The sequence below is a fragment of the Hyla sarda genome, chromosome 7 (assembly GCF_029499605.1).
Source record: "Hyla sarda isolate aHylSar1 chromosome 7, aHylSar1.hap1, whole genome shotgun sequence".
Classification (NCBI taxonomy): domain Eukaryota; kingdom Metazoa; phylum Chordata; class Amphibia; order Anura; family Hylidae; genus Hyla; species Hyla sarda.
Window position 1 is genome coordinate 165,404,791 of NC_079195.1, and position 21,248 is coordinate 165,426,038.

A 21,248-nucleotide genomic window follows, 5' to 3' on the forward strand; every position below is an offset into this window, starting at 1 on the left:
CTGAAGCATTTCAGCAGACATCCGCTTCCGATCTCTGCCCGGGGCGCGGCAGAGATCGGAGAAACACCAGGATGTACTAGTACGTCCTGGGTCCTTAAAGCCCAGGGTGCCAGGACATTCTAGTACGTCCTGGGTCCTTAAGGGGTTAAAGGGTACCTCTCATCAAAAAAACTTTTGATATATTATAGATTAATGTATGCAGAATAACTTCACAATTGCATGTTATTAAAAAATATGCTTCTTTCTATTTAATTTTCCACTTTGAAGAAATGACCACTAGGGGTCTCCCTACCAGTCCTGGCAGCAAGCATTTCAGACTCATGCTTGAGTCCTAAACACTACAAGCTGCCAGTCTGCTTTGTTCACAAAGGAGAACACTCAGAGCTGCCAGCCTGCTTTGTTCACATCCTGTTTGGCGGTGAGCAAAGCAGGCTGGCAGCTCTGAGTGTTTAGGACTCCAGCATGAGTCAGAAATGCTTGCTGACAGGACTGATCGGGAGAAATACAATAGAAAGAAGCATATTTTTCATTAACATGCTATTGGAAAGTTATTCAACATTCATTAATCTAAAATATATCAAAAGTTTATTTGATGAGAGGTACCCTTTAAGGTATATTTGGGCTGGGTCCTTAAGGGGTTAATGGGGTTGTGCACTGCCCTGACTTTCGGAGCTCCGCTCACAGCGTCCGGAAGTTCATTACTCTGAACGCTGTGTGCGGGCTTCCGTGTTTGCGGCCGCCGGACGTGACGTCACGCCCGGCCCCTCGTGACGTCTCGCCTACCCCCTTGTGACGTCTCGCCTACCCCCTCGTGACGTCCCGCCCGCCCCCTCAAGGAAAGTCTTAGGGAAGGGGGCGCGACCGCTGTCGCATCCCCTTCCCATAGACTTTGGTAGAGGGAGCGGGCGAGACGTCACGAGGGGCCGGGCGTGACATCACGTCTGGCGGCCGCGAACACGGAAGCCCGCACACAGCGTTCGAAGTAATGAACTTCCGGACGCTGTGAGCAGAGCTCCGCAAGTCAGGGCAGCGCACAACCCCTTTAATAAGTTGTTGGTACTATGACAAAAATCCCTTATTCCACAAAAAACAAGCCCTTGACATAAGTAAAAACTGTGTTGCTATCAGAATCTGTTGATGGAATCAGTCCTAACGGGGTTAAAAGAGACCACACTAATACAGACTGCATCTCAAAAACTATGACAGTTATCTTATATGAAGCTCAAAGTTTAAAGGAGTTATCCAACTATGAAAAGCGTATCTCCTATTATCGGTGCTCCACTTATATGGGCTGCTGAGGCTATCTGTATCCTTGCATCGACGATCGGACAGCACAGGGCAAGTAAGTGACCTCGGGCTAGCATCCCAGCTGATTGGAGCCCCGCAATTCTCCCATGGCTGCCCACACTTCCCCTTCATCGTTTCACAAGTGTAAGCTGAAGTGCTGCCATGCTGTCTTACATATAATGATCCTGGGTAGGATAAGCCACCCAGTCAGTGGTTGTACAAGCAGCAAATTTTCCAATGGATACCTCCTTGCCAAGTATAACTGGGCAGCTTAGTCAGCAAAAATGGCAAGAACATTGTAGCTGCACTGCAACTGAGCAATATGATACATGGTGCCTTCATGTCACGTCATAAATTTGGTGGTGCCAAATTTTTCAAAAATACTAACGTAGAAAACACCTGTGATCAGTAGCAAACTAGAGCTTATAACAGAGACAACAAAGAGCATTTCTATCTTTACATATACCCTAATATAGCTAGAGAAGTTCAGGTGTTACAGGTGCTATATACTGGTAGTAATGAGACATCCTAAATACAATTAGTCCACCTGTCCATAGCTGAGTTTTGGAAATTAGTTTAGATTTTGCCCCAAGATCTCCTGGGACATTTTTGTATTTATTTGACAATGGTCAGGAAACTGTAAATTAATTAGCTTTTCTTATATAGCTAAGAACAACAACCTGGACTTGCAGCGCCTGCCTTGTACTACTTGATCATTCCAAAATGCTGAAATTGACATTCCAAACCGCTGGAATTAAACCTATGATAACATAATGCAAAAGGCCAACAAATCAGGACACAAGTGTTATTTATAGCTCAAGCACTGGTAGCTCATCAGGGACTTGTGTCAAAGAAGCCAACAAATTCATCAGCAGGGACAACAGCGTCACCAACAATCTTATCCGTGCAAAATTACATGCATAGGGAAATGATGGAGGATGAGGAACTATGACTAGAGGAAGACAGTGGTGGTGGAGGGATACGTGGCCTTTTCACTGGCAAAGATAGAGGATGAGGCTGACCCTAACGGTGTCAGACATGATGATGACAATGCTGGCCATGGCATGCTTGCCACATGTCTAACTTGAAGGCTCCTCTCTGGTCCCCACTGAGTCACTGCTCCACCACATCTGTTGCTACAAGTGGCAAAACACCACTGAAGGTGACAGACATCAACAAATATTAATCCTATTGCCAATAACACTGACTACAGAACAGCAACTTTTTTGTCTTTTCTGGCACAGGCTCCTCAAATGTCTTTATATTAGTTTAAATTATTTAATTTAGCACTACCCAAAAATATTAAATGTTCTGCAAATGTTTATAGATTCTTCTGCCTTGGTCTTTTTTTTTTGTCATATGTAACAACACTGTACAAAAATTGTCATCACTCACAATTTTACCACTGTGACTAAGGCCCTGTTTAAACTATGTTTTTGTGCTACGTTAAACGTTTACATTTTAAAGATGAACAAAATATACACTAGTCATTGACTAGCACTGAGTAACATATGCTAATGTTTACAGTACGTTAGCATATGTTACACAGCTATCCATTGTGTTCCGTCTAATTTTACAGTAACCAAAAGAATAGCATACTGCACTTTTGGATCCTTAACCCCTTAAGAACTAAGCCCATTTTGACCTTAAAGGAAATCTGTCAGCTTTCTCCCCCCACACTAACCCGCGGTACTGGCTGGTAGTGCGGGGGATGCTGATCAGTTTGATCCTTACCGTGCCCGGATCCGCTGCCCAGTTCGGCCTTAATCTTCAATTTTCTGTATTTTCAAATGAGGTGCTAACTGGCGCTCTGACGTCAGTCCAGTGCCGCAACATTGCCCAGCTCATCAATATTCCTCCCCTCCCTCCGCCTCTCCCTCTTCTCCCTGCTCTGTAATGAAGAAAGAGAGGAGGAATATTGATGAGCTGGGCGGCGCTGCGGCACGGGACTGACGTCAGAGTGTCAGTTAGCACCTCATTTTAATATACCGAAAATAGAAGATTAAGGCCGAACGGCGCGGTGGATCCGGGCCCGGTAAGCATGAAACTGATCAGCATCCCCCGCTATACCAGCCAGTGCTGCTGGTTAGTACAGTGGAAGAAAGATGACAGTTTTCCTTTAACGACCAGGCCAATTAAATTTTTGCGTTTTTCTTTTCTTCCTCCTCGCCTTCTAAAATCCATAACTCTTTTATATTTCCATCCACAGACCCATATGAGGGCTTGTTTATTGCATGACCAATTGTACTTTTAAATGACACCTCTCATTTTACCATAAAATGTGCGGCGAACCCTAAAAATTATTTTGTTAGTGAGGAAATTTAAATGAAAACCACAATTTTGCAAATTTTGGAGGGTTTTGTTTTCACACTGTACACTTTACGGTAAAAATGACATGTTTTCATTATTCTGTGGGTCAATACGATTAAAATAATACCCATCTTTACATACTTTCCTACTTTTTGTACAAAATCAGTATGTTTTTGACCACCTATAACTCTTTTGTTTTTCCGTATACACGGCTTTATGAGGGCTCATCTTTTGCGCCGTGATCTGTACTTTTTATTGATGCCACATATGAAACTTTTAAATCACTTTATTATTTTGGAATAAAATGTGACAAAAAAGCAGCAATTTTGGACTTTTTTTTTTACGTTTATGCCATTCATCGTACGGGATCATTAACATATTTTGATAGCTCAGACATTTACGCACATGGCCATACCAAATATGTTTATTAAAAAAAAATTACGCTTTTTGGGGGTAAAATGGGAAAAAGGGGGAGGGGATTTTTCTATTTTTTTTTTACATTTTATTTTTTTTTAACATTTTTTAAACTTTTTTTTTTTTTACACTTTTTATGTCCCCATAGGGGACTATCTATAGCAATCATTTGATTTCTAATACTTTTCAGTGCTATGCATAGCACTGATCAGTGTTATCGGCGATCTTCTGCTCGATCTTAGACCAGAACAGAAGACCCCTGGAGATGGCTGGAGGCAGGTGAGGGGACCTCTGGCTGCCATTTTAGATGATCAGATCCCTGCGGCAGCACCACGGCCGATCTGATCATCCATTTAAACACACGAACTGCCGCAGATGCCGTGATCTGTATTGATCACGGCATCTGAGGGGTTGCTGATGGTAACCGACTGCTGATAGCAACCAGGACCTGCAGTGCATGATGCGAGCACTGCTCCAATGCTCGCAGTCATGTACAAGATGTAAATGAATGTTCTGATGCACAAAGTACCTCCGCACCAGGGCGTACATTTACGTCCATTGTCGTTAAAGGGGTAGTCCAGTGGTGAAAAACGTATCCCCTATCCTAAGGATAAGGGATAAGTTTCAGATCGCGGGGGGTCTTACTGCTGGGGCCCCCCGCAATCTCTCTGTACGGGGCCCTGGCTCATTGGCAACTCTATGGCAGAGCCGGAGATTGCCGAAGGCAGCGCTCCGGCTCTGCCATAGAGTTGTATTGAGGGGCGTGTCAGACGCCACTTTGTGCGGTGGTCAACATGCCCCCTTCCTGCAGGCTGTCGGGGCCCCATACAGGAGATTACGGGGGGCCCCAGCGGTCGGACCCCCCGCGATCTGAAACTTATCCCCTATCCTTAGGATAAGGGATATGTTTTAACCACTGGATATCTCCTTTAGGCTAGGATTCTAATTGTTTTTTTTTCTGGCAGTTTTTGGAATACTGCCCCTGCAGTTTTTGAGCCAAAGCCAGAAATGTATTCAAAAGGAATAGGACATATAAAGGAAGGACTTACACTTCTCCTCCCTTATGGATCCACTTCTGACTTTGGCTCAAAAACTGCAGTGGCAGATATCCAAAAACTGCCAGAGAAAAAACCAAGTGGAATCCTAGCCTTAAGTGGTAAAAAAAAAAAAAAAAGCAAAAAAGCTCACGCATTAACCATAGCAGGAAAATGTGGTATGAATGGGGCCTAAGTTGCAAATTAACCTTTGATACATTTGTTACAGTGTGGGAAAAAAACAAAAAACAAAATTTATTGAAATCTTTTTTATTTTTGGGGATCTTATTGAAATTTTTGCCTAGATCAACACAGTGGGGTTTTAAGTTCAGTTATGATGAGGTTTTTAAGTTCTTGAGGAACTCTTGTGCTTTTTCAACCTTTGTAACTATGTAATTTACTTATGGTACTGAAAGCATGCTACTGATTCCACTATTACTAGCCATCTACAGAGCTACATGTTAAGCCCTATTAATTCATGTACAAACTGTTGCTGCAGCTATTACTCCCCCTGGTGCACATGCTACTAGCCCTATACAACCACACATCACACATGTCCTGCCTTGTCCATTATGTTCAATACTATACTGCTGCCACTACAGCAACTAACCCCTTTTTATGCTATGCATAAAATTCATTTTATTAAAATAAATACATACTGGAGATACATTTCCAGCCTTATTCTTTATTTCTACTACATTATTTTTCATACCGTACAGCTGCACATTTCCTGCTTTGTCCACTGTGCTCCATAATAAAGTGATTCTCCTGGAAACCCTACCGCTGCTCAACAGGGTAAATCTGACAAACCTCAAACTACTCCTAAAAAGGGATATTTTTTTGACAGCCCTATATTTTCTTCAAAATAACACCAATTCTGTTGCTACTAAAAAAGAAAAAAAAATGAACTGCATGGTACAGTGATCCCTCAACTTACAATAGCCTCAACATACAATAGTATCAACATACAATGGTCTTTTCTGGACCATTGTAAGTTGAAACCAGACTCAACATACAATGTTATGGACAGTTCAGATCTGTGAAACGTGACTAAGAACTGACCAATCAGAATGGGCATTCACCGGTAAAACTCCTGTATTATTGAAGCGTATGCACTGACTGGTGTCTGGTAGTGCCCCCTACAGTACAGGGATGTATTACATGTTCTGTACTACTCTTTGGGCAAGGATTAGCTGCTCCTTTGGACACCAGGTGAGGGCGGCTCCATGTTACTTTTTTTTTTAGGACATTGCGTGCACTGTACAGGACCCCGAAGAAGCTCCTGTCCTCTACATAGACCAATGCTTCCCAAGCAGGGTGCCCCCAGCTGTTGCAAAACTACAACTCCCAGCATGCTCGGACAGCCTTTGGCTGTCCGAGCATGCTGGGAGTTGTAGTTTTGCAACAGCTGGAGGCTCCCTGCTTGGGAAACACTGACATAGATAGTGATTACAGCTCCCAGCAGATCTTTCTTACTGTTATATGTAAGGACTTGCTATATCTGTATTAGTTATCTACTTATTTTTCTTTTCTCACTTTTTCCTATTTTTTGGATGACATTTTGGTGCCTTTAGAACCAATTACCAGGTTTCCATAGAGTTCTGGTCTCAACATACAATGGTTTCAACATAAAACGGTCGTCCCAGAACCAATTAATATTGTAACTTGAGGGACCACTGTATAAGCAATGATAATACATTTTGGAACTTTAAAAAGCAAAAAAAAAAAATTAAAAAGCAGTTATGTGACGGTGCCTTTCACCTTATTATTTTTTCTTGACGTTACAGAGTTTAAAAGGTGTTGGATACAGTCCCAGGAGCCTTCAGAGTGTCATATGCAATTTTTATTTATGACTCCAAATTAAAGCTCTGAATCCGGTTGGAAACCGACAACCTATTTAAAAGAATCATATCCAAACGGATTTCAGAAGATTTGATCATCATTGATAAAAAAAATAAAAAAATTAGAAGCAAAAAGACTTTGTGTGTGAAAAACCCATTCTGGTTTAAGGCAACAAAAACATGAGGTTTAGTTCCGTGGGCATAGATACTATAGGGGAGATTTATTAAAACTAGTGTTGAGCGGCATAGGCCATATTCGAATTCACGATATTTCGCGAATATATGGATGAATATTCGTCATATATTCGCTAAATTCGTATATTCGTAATATTCACGTTTTATTTTCGCATATGCGAAAATTCACATAAGCGAAAATTAGCATATATAAAAAGTAACATAAACGAAAATTCGCATATGCGAAAATTACCATATGTAAAGTTTCGCATATGCGAAAATTCGCGCGCCAGTCTCACACAGTAGTATTAGAGCCTTCTTTACACCACACAAGCTGGAAGCAGAGAGGGATGATCACTGCGATGTGTACTGTGGAAAAAAAAATTCGAATATTCGTAATTAAGAATATATAGTGCTATATTCGCGAATGAAATTCGCATTGCGAATATTCGTGAGCAACACTAATCAAAACCTGTCCAGTCATTTTTGAAAATGTCTGTGAAAAATTTAAGAAGCGATCTGATTGGTTGCTATTGGAAACTCAGTAATTTTGATAAATCTCCCCCAATGTTTATGGTCACAATTCTTCAGGCAACTATCACAAAGCACAAATCCAAATGAATAAGCTAAAGCCAGAATTGGCTCTAAAACACACAAAAAATATTTCCATTGCACTTTTTTTTTCCAGTGTAGAATTCACTCCTGATTTTGGCTTGCAAATAAAGATGCAAAATACTGACCTAAATATGCAAATGTGAAAGTGTCTTAAAAGGAACATTTCAAATACACTTTCCATCCTATCTTCAAGTCAGTAAAAATAGGATGAAATAGTGACTATAAGGACAAATATGAATCTTTTAGAACTTCAAATTAGGCACATGACCCCAATATGGCGATCAATGGTCATAAGATGGGTGAGATGATAGGGTACTTTTTATACTTTATCTTAGAAACTAGGAAATCACAAAATGTCTGTTTCCTATTAAAGCGCAATGTGTAGTAATGGATGTTAAAATATACATGTACTTTATTTACTTGATGTTTACCCAATTTTGGTTTTCCCAACAAGGGTCATGGGAAATAAACCAGCACAGGACATAAAGAAATGAAGACCGATGAGTTATGTGTCCAGTGATTGCTCCTATACATATTATACAACTTTCGCTATAGATTTGCAGGTCCCAAGAGCTCTAAAAGGGATGCAGACATTTTGCTATACAAAACTATTCCACACCAATAGAATAGTCTAAGCACATGTTCAGAATTTGACAGTTTGAGGCCACTTGTTTTTTTCTGGCAGTTTTTGGATATCTGGCTCAAAAACTGCAGTGGCATTTTTCCAAAAACTGCCAGCAAAAAAACCAAGCGGAAACTTAGCCTTACTGGTACAACAAAAATTATTGAGGGAGAGAAAAAAATAAAAAGAATGCCAGGTGAATAGGGTTATACATAGTAAGATAATCCAAAACAACATAATTAAAAGAAATCTACAAACAACTATTAATTGTGCTAATTATAAATCATCAAATTTAACATCAAAGTAAACATTATGAACCCAAGGTCATGGCCCATGGTGCAGAGATTGTTAAAATTCACATCAATCTCTGCCCCTATGGAGCTCACAATTCAATTTCCCTATCTGACATACTAGGTATCATACCCGTAATATCAGAAGGCAATTAACCCATGAGTAGGATATTGTTGAAGGAAACTGGAGTAATTGAAGAAAGCTATTACAAACTACATTACCCTTAGTAGGATAGGTTCATACAAAGAACCCAAAAACAAAGTTTCTTAGTGAGCCAACATGCTATTTTCTCTAATTGTCATACAGGTTGTATTTCAGATATGTGGCCTGAGTATAGCTGAAGGCATCTGCAATGACATTTGGTTATTCAGAAATTTTCTAATAATTCTTCAGTCCAACAACATACTTAAAGTGTACCCTGCAGCTATTGCATGTCTGTCTCTGTCAGGAGTCCAAATACAGGAAGTTTGGGTGGACAAGCAGAGCTCTGTGCACTGAGGACATGTGGGGCATTGTACACTGAGGCTCTATGACACACCCCTGGCTCACACAGCAGGATGATTGACAAGCCAGGAGCCTGCACAGAGCCCTGCTTCTCCTGCCCTCACTTCCTGTGTTTGGACTCCTCGTAGACACACACAGGCAATGGCTGCATGGAAAGCAATTTTTCACCCAAAAATGTACAAATTTTTTAACCAATGGAAATTACAAATATACATATAATAGTATTATCTACATGTTATCAAAAGTTTTTGTTGACGACAGGTACACTTTAATCACGCTAGCTAGCAAATTAACATGGCCCTGATTTTCTTTATTTTTGTTAATATCTTATTTTTTATCCTTTAATTTTAAGATCTTTTTTTTATCTTAATTTCTATAGCATGTAAACACTGGATCCAGTGCTATTTTGCAACAATATTCTCTTTTTTTTTTTTACAGCTGTGCTTTAAATTCCTAGGACACTTTAAGAATTTGGTTCTTTAATTATTAGTGATTCATTAATTGTACCACAGAGGTTCAGTCAAAACAAATTTAAAAATGTAACTACACATACAAAGAGGTGAAATCACCGACACCGCTAGATACGTACACAGCTATATATTCATCCGGTAGTACGGACACATACACGTCCTCTAATCCGGTACATCTATTTAGCACATAAAGTCTATGGCATGAGGGTAGACTGCAATATGACTGTGGGAGGTGCTCCTCCATCAGAAACAAAGTATACCATACATCCAAAGAATTCCGAGCGCACTCACCCGGAGTCAGTCGCCGTACCAGAAATTCCGGCACCGGTTATCCTCGGTCCATCAGGTCCGGTCCGGAGGGCGTGATAAGGACCGTGGCCAGCATATGAGAACTCCCCCCACTCTATCTCCTGCGATATTCCTGATGGACCGAGGATAACCGGAGCCGGAATTTCTGGTACGGCGACTGACTCCAGGTGAGTGCGCTCTGAATTCTTTGGATGTAGCATAATTTAAAAATGTCATTATACTATCCTAACACACACTATATAGAGTTGGAAGAAGTAAGTAATACATGAAAATAAAAGTTAACTAATATGACACACCAACAAAGACAAGTTTGTTCAGTCAGAGTTTTGGTACTGATAATTCAAACCAGGGTAATGGAGGCCTTAACCTTCCAGATCAAAGTGAAAATGTAGATGCAGCTCCTAGATTATGAAGTGAATGCTTTTCAACCAGGAGAAGATGGTCTGGGAAATACATTATTGTAGTTCCTTTTAAAAAAAAACACAATCATTTACTAAACATATACAACCAAAACAGCATGAAGCAAAGATAATTAAATGTAGAAGACTCATGTGGTGTCTTTCCAGGCCCCAGGGTGTCCTTTGACTTTTAGCCTTTCCCATCTCTCCTTCATACTTTCTTTAATTTTTGTATCCATATAAAAAGCAAGTAAATAAAAATATGTAATGAAGGACTCATTCTGTGACCCTAGTCCTCCAGATTAAAGTAAATACATAACTGTAGCTCCCATGTTATTAAATTAATGCAGTTCAATGATCTGGAGAAAAATGTTTGTGAAATACATTTCCCTTTCCAAAACACACACACACACACAAATACACACACACAAACAAACACAACACACACACACACACACACAAACACAACACACACACACCGCTGTATACATTAAAGAGAGCATTTTCTGTTATAAACCCCCTTCAGTTCTACCAAATCTGAGCCTGAAATTTAGTTGGTAATGTTAAAATTACAGAAGACAATGTTTTTTTTTTTTGTTTTTTTTTCCATTCGATAAAAAAAATGAACTTTTTAAAAATAAACAAAACAAACCACTTCAAATTAATTAGATCGTGTGATAAGAAACTAGGGGACATATTAATAGGAGCATTTACTAAACAGCAGGCAGAAAAAAAATTGATATAACAAAATATGTCATCAGGCTACTACCCACTTTACAATAAATAATATTATCCAGCTATATGGAGTCTACCTCTGAGGAGACAATAATCAGGAGACTTGACCGTTCTTTTTATTTATAATAAATCAACAGAATAATTAATAGACCTGCAGCTGCTGCTACATTCATACAGCGACTCCTATAACTGTCTCCCGGGAGAAAATAAAGGAAAAAGAATTTGCAAGTTTACTTCCAGTACGGTAAGTGGATCGCAGACTATTATTTATTTCTATTTAGTTTACTTCCAGTACGGTAAGTGGATCGCAGACTATTATTTATTTCTCTTTAGTTTACTTCCAATACGGTAAGTGGATCGCAGACTATTATTTATTTCTATTTAGTTTACTTCCAGTACGGTAAGTGGATCGCAGACTATTATTTATTTCTATTTAGTGTACTTCCAGTACGGTAAGTGGATCGCAGACTATTATTTATTTCTATTTAGTTTACTTCCAGTACGGTAAGTGGATCGCAGACTATTATTTATTTCTATTTAGTTTACTTCCAGTACGGTAAGTGGATCGCAGACTATTATTTATTTCTATTTAGTTTACTTCCAGTACGGTAAGTGGATCGCAGACTATTATTTATTTCTATTTAGTTTACTTCCAGTGCGGTAAGTGGATCGCAGACTATTATTTATTTCTATTTAGATCGGCGAGGATCTAAATAGGAATATAAAGAAAAACAAAACAAAAATACAAATCCGGTTCAGCTGCAACTGATATACGAATTACATGGATATATATAGATATTTAATTAGAAACACAAAAGTAATGAAACAAAACAATACAAAACAAAAGTACAAATCCGTTTCAGTTGCGATATACGCATTACATGGATATATATATATATATATATATATATATATATATATATATATATATAAAATAAGAAACACAAAAGTAATGAAACAAAACAATACAAAACAAAAATACAAAAATACAAATCCGGTTCGGCTGCAACTGATATACGCATTACATGGATATATATATTTAATAAGAAACACAAAAGTAATGAAACAAAACAATACAAAACAAAAATACAAAAATACAAATCCGGTTCAGTTGCGATATACGCATTACATGAATATAATATTTTTTTTTTTTTTATAAGAAACACAAAAGTAATGAAACAAAACAATACAAAACAATACAAAACAAAAATACAAATCCGGTTCAGTTGCGATATACGCATTACATGGATATTTATATATATATTTAATAAGAAACACAAAAGTTAAAATTGAAGAAAATGTGGTGCATTTCGTTATATCATCATAATATCGGGACAGAACTGCTCGGTTCTACTTACTTGGGGGTGAGGAGTATGGCGGACTCTGGTACCAGCTATTGGTCCCTGGGTCTCCAATACTTTCGGAGTCTTGCCTGCATCTTTCTTCCAGGAGAGGAAGACTAGTAGATAACTTTGTATCGCCATCTTCTTTTAGCAGATCATGCAGTTGTGTTGTACATGGTTTCCTATCGGAGATGAGAGCCTCCACACTGAAGGGTAATGCCATACTCTGCACACCACTAGCCATGTCTGGAGTGCTGCTGGCTATCGGCATCTCTGTCTTCTTGGCCTCCGGCTGCACGGGGTTTGGCCCGGGGGACCCTTCTCGGTCATTACTCATGATTAGGAAATAAGGGGCCATAAAATGATAGCATCGGGAATGAAGCCCTGTCCCTGCAGAATGCTATGGGAGCTGTCCCAGGTCCCAGGAGACTGTTAGCAGGGGACCCTCGGCTCTAGTGGAGCTGTCCAGAGTAAAGAGGTGCTGTCACCAGATGAAAGAGACTGTGATCTCCTCAGATATCATAAAGTGGTGGGAATTGTCCTAGCTCCCACATCCCTAGGGCAAACACTGTCGGTGGTGTCCTGAAGCAGAAGTGCTCTTGATGAAGTGCTTGTCTTGCACTCTATTCAGACTTCATAAACTCCTCTTACTTTCCTTTCCTAGCTCCGCCCTGTCCAGAGTCCCAGGAACGCCCCCTCAGTCCTGGCCAAGATCTAGAAGGAAAGAGCGGAGAGTGAGATGTGCGGGGTGCAAAAGGCTAAGTGACTGCAAATAAGCTTGGGGGCCCCATATAAATGGCGTCAGCTCTGCTATTGTGTGTTTTTAGTACTGTTTATTCTAGATGGACATCCCCTAAAAGTTACTAAGAGGTACTAAAACGCTTATTATCTACAGCAGCTAATCCTTGTTTTCTGAATACATTAAAGGGAATTTACTAAAACCAGTAATTGAGATGCTAGTCTTAAAGGGGTACTCCACTGCTCCAGTGTCTGGAACATTTAGTTCCGAATGCTGGGTAGGGGCTGCGGGGGTCGTGATGTCACACCACACCCCCTCAATGCAAGTCTTATAGACTTGCATTGAGGGGGTGTGACATCACAAGGGGCGTGGCCGTGACATCACAATCCCCTCACCCAGCGTTCTGAACTAAACGTTTCGGACGCTGCGGCAGTGGGGTACCCCTTTAAGTGAAATCCCACTGACAGATTTGATGGATATATTAGGAGGCATACGCTTCTTTATAAATCCAGTACAGCGGCTCTGCCCTGGCATTGCACTTTGAAATCTATACCAGGGACAAAAATGTACAAATTTTATGACCAATGTATATTACAAATATTTTATCATTTTATTTTCTACATCCTATATGAAAGGTTTTGTTAATGACAGGTACACTGTAAGGGAATATATCACCTACATTAAGATGTACCTGTTAATTTTACATAGAAATACATATGATTTTTTTGGAATATGCTTATATGAATGTATATTTCTTATTTCTTTTATGCACATGATTATAGGGCGGCCATATTCCCTGAGCTGCTATTAGCAATGTATAGAGATATTCTGTAGAGCAGCCTCATGGACCCTAGGAACCTGTACTTGTTTTGATGACTTCTATGAGAGATTTTTTTTAGGCATACTGTGGATGCTGTAAACCTGTGTTACCAATATATATTTGGACCATCACCTACTGTGGATGTTGTGAACCTGTGCTACAAAATATATGACGCAAACTGTAAAACGTTTCACGAAAGTCACACTAAACTCAAAACATAAATGTTGACGTTAAAAGTGTCAGAAACTCAGTGGTCAGTGACCCTATGCAGTATGAATGATCGCTGCATTGGAAACAGCTGGTGTCTGACATCTTAAGATCATAATGCAAGATCATTGACTTGAGTGACTTTGATCGCAGGCAGAATGATGGGACCTGAAGATGTGGAGCTAGTTTTACTGAAATAACTGTACTTGTTGGCAATTGCTGAACCACTGTATTAAGAGTGTACCAACACTGGATGAACTAGTGACAGACATCGACCAGAAAATCACACAGCAGAATATTAACAGCAACCTCCAAATACTCCCAAGAGACTTCAATAGGCGCAAAAAGGATGAAGGTAATAGATGTATAGATGATAGCATTTATTTGCAGAACAACGCGTTTCAACGCCAGGACGGGCGTCTTTCTCAAGTTCAGGAACTTGAGAAAGACGCCCGTCCTGGCGTTGAAAGCGTTGTTCTGCAAATAAATGCTATCATCTATACATCTATTACCTTCATCCTTTCTGCGCCTATTGAAGTCCCTTGGGAGTATTTGGAGGTTTCTGTTACCATTACACCTATGTGGTGGCGGGACTGGCTGCATTTTGGAAACTCTTAACAGTGTTGTGCCTGGTATACTAGCACAACCTACCGGGTAAGCGCTTCCAGTAAACTACTGTGAAATTCAACTTGCCCGGTTAATGCACTATGGAGCGCTTCTTTTTCTTTTGTATTTGTCCACAGCAGAATATTACAGAGGGACCTGACGAAGCTGAAGACTTGGGCAAAGACATGGCAAATGAAAGTTTAATGTGGATAAATGTAAGGTACTGGACTGGACAGTATCTTTAGTCATCAATACCAGGCAGCTGCAGCCAAGGCTAACAAAGTCATGGCATTTATCAATATCTTGAAACCGATGGAGGGGATCCAACGGAGGAAAAACCAGGTTTGTTGCTGGGCGCACACCTCTACAGTATAGAATTCACCACAGACTCCGCATTTCTCAAGAGAGTCCTAGAGGGTCATGACAGGAACATTGCCACTGTATAAATCATTAGTCAGACCACATATGGAGTATTGTGTCAGAATTTGGGCACCTGTATATAAGAAGGATATACTGTATAAGAAGAATGGCTTAACTGGAGCTGATGCAGAGTAGGGTGACAGAGATAATTCATGGCATGGGAGGATTACACTACCAAGACAAGTTATCAAGCTTGGTGTTATTTAGTTTGGAATTTAAACAACAACAAAGATGTGGTCTCAAATGGCAGGAGGTGCTCAACCCCAAATGCAGTTGTGCATTTATATTGGGGGAGTAGATCCTGTGCTTGTGGTCTGTTGCTAAGGGTGATCCCCAGCATAAAATGCATACAATGGGGGGTGCCTGCAGCGGACTACAAGTGCCACAAAAGGATCCTATTTTGGCACTTGTAGTCTGCTGCAGGCACCCCCCATTGTATGCATTTTAATGCTGGGGATTGTCCTTAGCAACAGACCACAAGCGCAGGATCTGCTCCCCCAGTATAAATGCACAACTGCATTTGGGGTTGAGCACCTCCAGCCATTTGAGACCACGTCTTTGTTGTTGTTTAATAGTGTTGCTCGCGAATATTCGCAATTCGAATATTATTCGCGAATATCGCATATTCGCGAATTCGCGAATTTCGTGAATATAGCGCTATATATTCGTAATTACGAATATTCGTTTTTTTTTTTTTTTTTTTTCTTCACAGTACACATCACAGTGATCAACCCTCTCTGCTTCCAGCTTGTGTGGTGTAAAGAAGGCTGTAATACTTCTGTGTGAGAATTTTGCGAATTCTCGCGTATGTTAATTTTGTATATGCTAATTTTCAAATATGTTAATTTTCGTATACGTGAATTTTCGCATATGCGAAAATAAAACGAGAATATAACGAATATGCGAATATTCGCGAATATATGATGAATATTCGTCCATATATTCGCGAATATTCGCGAATTCGAATATGGCCTATGCCGCTCAACACTATTGTTTAAATGTTATACTTGGAGGTGTGTAAACTCCATATTTAATGCACCTTGAACACTTTCTAGGCAGCATTAAGGTTCCCCTGTGAGGCAGACAACTATATCAGCCAAATTGGGTGGGGCTTATAGCCTGCCTCCCCCTTCCATTGTATGTGTGCCCAGCCACACTGGAGGTAACCTGGGAGCAGGCTGTGAGTCGGCCTAATGCTGCCGTAATTGCCCACTGGCTCCTGGTTTTGCTTATCACGCACAGGTAGGTTTAGTATTCGGTCCAGTGCCACTTGAGAAACCTTGGCGTTGTTGTGCGGGCTCAGGTGTGTCCTTGATTCAAGGATATGCTAGCTAATGACTAAATTTTAACATCAGTGTTGAGGGATAGCCAATGTTATTGTTTACATCTACCACAGTAGTGCACCGCAATACCTGTGTTATTTAGTTTGGAGAAGAGATGTCTAAGGGGCAATTTCATCATAATAAACAAATATCTAACTATGAATAAACATAACAGAGATCTTTCTAGTGATCTTTTTATGCCTAGACTGGTAACCATGACAAGGGGGCATCCTCTTCGTTTAGAGGAAAGAAGGTTTTACCATCATGACAGATGGTGATTCTTTTTTGTTAGAGAAGTGAGACTGTGGAACTCTCTGCCACATGATGTTGCGATGTCTGACTTAATAAACAAGTTCAAGGGGTCCTGGATGTTTTTCTGGGAAAAAAAAAATAAAATTACAAGTTATGAATACTAGGTTTATGTTGATAGAATGTTGATCCAGAGATTTATTCTGAGTTTATTCAGGAAATAATTTTTCATCTTTCATGGGTCAATTGGCATCAGCCTCATGGGAGTTTTTTTTGCCTTCCTCTGGATCAACATGGTAGGGTTTTTTTTTGGGTTGGACTTAATCTAGTCCTGATTTCTTCAACCTTAAAAATGATGTAACTATGTAGAATACTCCATGGGTTATAGGCTTGACTGGTATCAAGGACAGTATATCGATGTGGGAAGTGGCAGCCACAGGTATCATAGGTGTGCCAATGTATTTCTTCAGCCTATGACAGATGACATTGCTCCTGGTTTCATTGTATTATGCAAAGGCCTATGGACCTGGAAAAACATTGAGACTGGGTTAATTCGGGGTACAGCAGAGTTCAAAAGGGACATCATGCTTATGTTCCAGAATGCTATAATGTATAACAGTTCTGATCATGATGTCTACCACATGGCTGTAGAGATGCGGTGTAATGTGCTGGAACAAATACGGCAGTTCCTAGCCACACAATTGATTATGCAGGCGTCTGAATCATAAAAAAAATTTGAGTGGCCTTCCTTCTCTCTTTCTTTGATGGAGGCATGCTAGGCCGCTGATATGAAGATGAAAAAGTTAGGTGTCTGCAATACATTGTAACATTACCTGTATTTATATAATTTGATGGATTGATGTCTCCTTTGGAAAGACAAACAGTTTTGTAGATCCTGTGGATAGATTTCTAATGATCGTTCTCAAAGCTCTCATGTATTTTTGAGTTGGGTCCTGAGTCTGTTTCTCCCAGTAGAAAGTTTCCCTATTATGCAGGTATGTCCCCCTACAGTAGTGAGGTAGTTGCACCAATATGCGGTTATATCTCCATGTAGCCAGGTATGTCCCCTAGTAGGTATGTATGCCCCCACAATAGGCAGGTATTTATTATGTAGGTATGTCCTTAGGTAGGTAGTTTCCACCCCAGTAGGAAAATATGTCTCATAAGCATCCCCCTCCCCCAGGACCTTCAATAGACAAGCAAGGCTTTTAGGTAGTTCCCCCCCAGGTAGTTATTTGCTTTGGTAGCCCCCCAGGCAGGCAAGCATGTCCTTAGGTACCCCCCCCCCCCTCATGATATGCTTATATATCCTTCAGTTGTTCCCTCAGGTAGACAAGTACAAGATGGTTTCCCCACCCCAATATGCAGGTGTGTCCTTAGATAGACTCTCCACAGGCAGGCAGGTATGTCCATAGGTAGCTCCCCCTTTTGTACCAGAATTCCCCAATAAGAAAATTATTTTAAAAAGCCATGTTCTATTTCACATTCTATTTTTATTAGTCTTTATAATTTTGTAAGTGAAAACAACGGTATCGCCAACAAGGCTGAAAGAAAAGGATAAATGAGAGATGCCTTTGTAATATATATAGGCTCATGTAAGAAGCGGCATTCAATAAAGATAAAAACTGAGGTGAGGTGCTCAGAGATTAAGAAAGCTGCCAATCCAACACTGCCACATACCCACACACACACACACACACACACACACACACACACAACCAGGTGCCCCTCTCAACCCTTAACCAGAAACAAGTTGCTCCAAGATAGATTATATACCTAACTAAAAAAGATCCTAAGTAGTTCATTTCAGGTAGACAGGTATGTTCTAAGGTAGTTTCCTCCTTTTGTGCCAGAATGCCAAAAAGGGGAAAAAAAGCCATACTCACCACCTCTCCTGTGCAGAGCAAGCAGACTGCCTTCTTCCTTTTCAGCAGTACATTAGCCGATAAGTTATGTCATGGCGACAGTGTTGGCGTGGAGGTCAGGTTCAGCTCACAGTGTAAGCTGCAGGTCTAACCCTACCTGTGGCCTACTAACCCTACCTGTGGCCTACAGTTGAAAGCGGCACTCCTGTGTCCCTGAATTCTCCCAAAGTGAATTTATGCACATCAAAATCATCCAAGGCAGAAACCAGGAATGTCAGACCTCAAGGTAGATTAGGTTGTTGGTATAAATAAATAAAGTAAACATGAGTATATATATATATATATATATATATATATATATATATATATGTATATGTATTTATACAAACTACATAATCTACTCTGAGGTATTTCTTTTGTTTTGCAAGAATCCCACACAATTGAAAGAAAATACAGTACACTGCACCAGTGGCAGAGTAGAGGAGCAGGCAACTGGGAATTCCAGCACAGGCAACATCAGTATACCACGCTACCTGCTCCAGAAACTTAGCCCACCAAAATCATCAGCACCAGGCCCTGGTGCCAATAGATCTATTAAGTCAGCATGCTGGCTGATGCCACGAACAGGCAGGCTAGCAGGCGGTCACTAACCGTCATTAACTCTTTTTGGAGTTGGGGGAAGCCTGGCATTTTATTTGCCTGACTTCCAACACTTGCAATTGGGCAGCACCTTGGAAAATCCAAGGCTAACAGCACCTCACAGGGACACAAGGGTCACTACTTGGTATCCCTCTAGTTCTCCAGGAACTGTCAGCTGCAAGTCTGACCAAGAGGCCTTTCTCCACTCACCACTCAACTGCCTTTGTGGCAGAGATATTCTGCATACTGTCATTGTTTTATTGCATGACCCTCAATTTCTTGAGATTTTCCTTACAGACAGATTTCATGACATTTTCTCTTGTGTTTGTTGGTATAATTTAGAAATCACTGTTTCATCAATGGTAGTGTGGTGGCCCAGTACAGGAGTTGCACTCCTGTACCCTTGCTGCCCTGTCAAGCAGCCCCCATGCAGTGTCCTCTGGGACCCCTGCACCTGTTCCATTGTCTATTCATTTGTATGCATGTTATATAATGTATTACAACTAAAATGTATTATAGCTTTAAGAACAGTTAACTAGATTAACCTGTTGTCATGTGATTGTAACCCAGTGAGGTATCAGTGACCATGTGACCTAAGGGTGACCTATGGGACCCCTCCTAGTCTCTCCCATTTAAGCCCTGGGTGGAGCTAGCTCATTCTCTTATTTTCTTAGTCTTTGCTGAGGAACAGTGAGGTCAAGTCCTAGGTGTGTGTCTGAAGTTCAGAGGAGGCCTAAAGGTAGTCAAAGTCTGTCATAGTCAAGTCAGTCCAAGTCATCCTGTCTCAAGTCAGTGTGGCCTGCATCCAAATTGTCCAAGTCCACTCTAAGTCCCAGCATGCCCTAAGGTCTCTGAAGTCACTGGTCACCTCTGAAGTCTGAAGTTCAGAGGAGGCCTAAAGTCAGTCATAGTCTGTCATAGTCAAGTCAGTCCAAGTCATCCTGTCTCAAGTCAGTGTGGCCTGCATCCAAATTATCCAAGTCCACTCTAAGTCCCAGCATGCCCTAAGGTCTCTGAAGTCACTGGTCACCTCTGTGGGCCTAACAAAGCTGTATAGACTGTTATAACTGTCTGACTCAGTAAAGCTGCCGTTGTTCCGTAACTTGGTGTCGGAGTCATTATATACCCCGTGCCTAGCCCAGGATCCAGTGATATACCTTTGGGTGGTGTAGAGGATAAACCACGCCCTGGTGTCAGGAACACAAGGGGTTAAAGCCATCAGCTCCTAGGGTAATTCCATCTGCCCTCATAAAACCCTCACCACAGTAGCAAGCTGCTCTGGGCCAGAAGCAGCAAAACAGGCACGCCCAGAATATGATACTACCACAACCATGTTTCAAAGAGGGTATGAAGAGTTTTTGCTGAAATGAAGTGTAAAGATTTCTGCAAAGATAATGGGGGAGATTTATCAAAACCTGTCCAGAGGAAAAGTTGCCCATACCAATCAATCAGATTGCTTCTTTCCTTTTTAACAAGGCCTCGGCAAAATGAAAGAAGCAATCTGGTTGCTATGGGCAACTGGGCAACTTTTCCTCTGCACAGGTATTGATAAATCTCCCCTAATATTTCAAATTTAAACCAAAAAGCTCTTTTTTGGTCTCATTCAGCCACAAAACGTTGTTCCAGTAACCTTCTGGCTTGTTGAGGTTATCCGTACATCTTTTTGGGGAGAAGTTACCTTTAGTTGCTTAGAGGTCACCTTGAATTCCTTTGTGGCCTTGCAGGCTATTATATGCCTTGCTGTTTACGTAGACTTTGTTGGTCGATCACCTCTGTGAGGGGTTATAATGGTCTTCAATTGCCTTCATTTGTACACAATCTCTTTAAAGATGTCTGTGTAACCTTTTCCAGCCTGATGAACCTCAACAACTCTCTTTTTCTGCAGTCCTCAGAAATCTGTTTTATTTGTGCCATGATACACTTTCACAAACATATTTTATGTCAGGTAGGAAGCAGTGCAACCTGGACCTTGCCCCATCCACTATCCTTTCCTATAGGGACCATCCACTCTAAACGGCCACAGCTGCGTGACAG

General features: G+C 40.7%; 1 protein-coding gene across 1 annotated transcript in view; it reads right to left on the reverse strand.

The window, feature by feature from the left end:
- The window catches only part of LOC130282032 (homeobox protein MSX-2-like), a 75,600-nt gene extending 54,645 nt beyond the window's left edge, over positions 1-20,955 (reverse strand). Inside the window, exons 1-2 of the mRNA XM_056529866.1 lie at positions 20,893-20,955; positions 12,363-13,061 (exon numbers count right to left, since the gene is read on the reverse strand). Of these exons, the coding sequence (XP_056385841.1) occupies positions 12,363-12,705 (343 nt within the window). The 5' untranslated portion in view covers positions 12,706-13,061; positions 20,893-20,955. The remainder of the gene's footprint in view (positions 1-12,362; positions 13,062-20,892) is intronic.
- Positions 20,956-21,248: the final 293 nt, after the last annotated feature.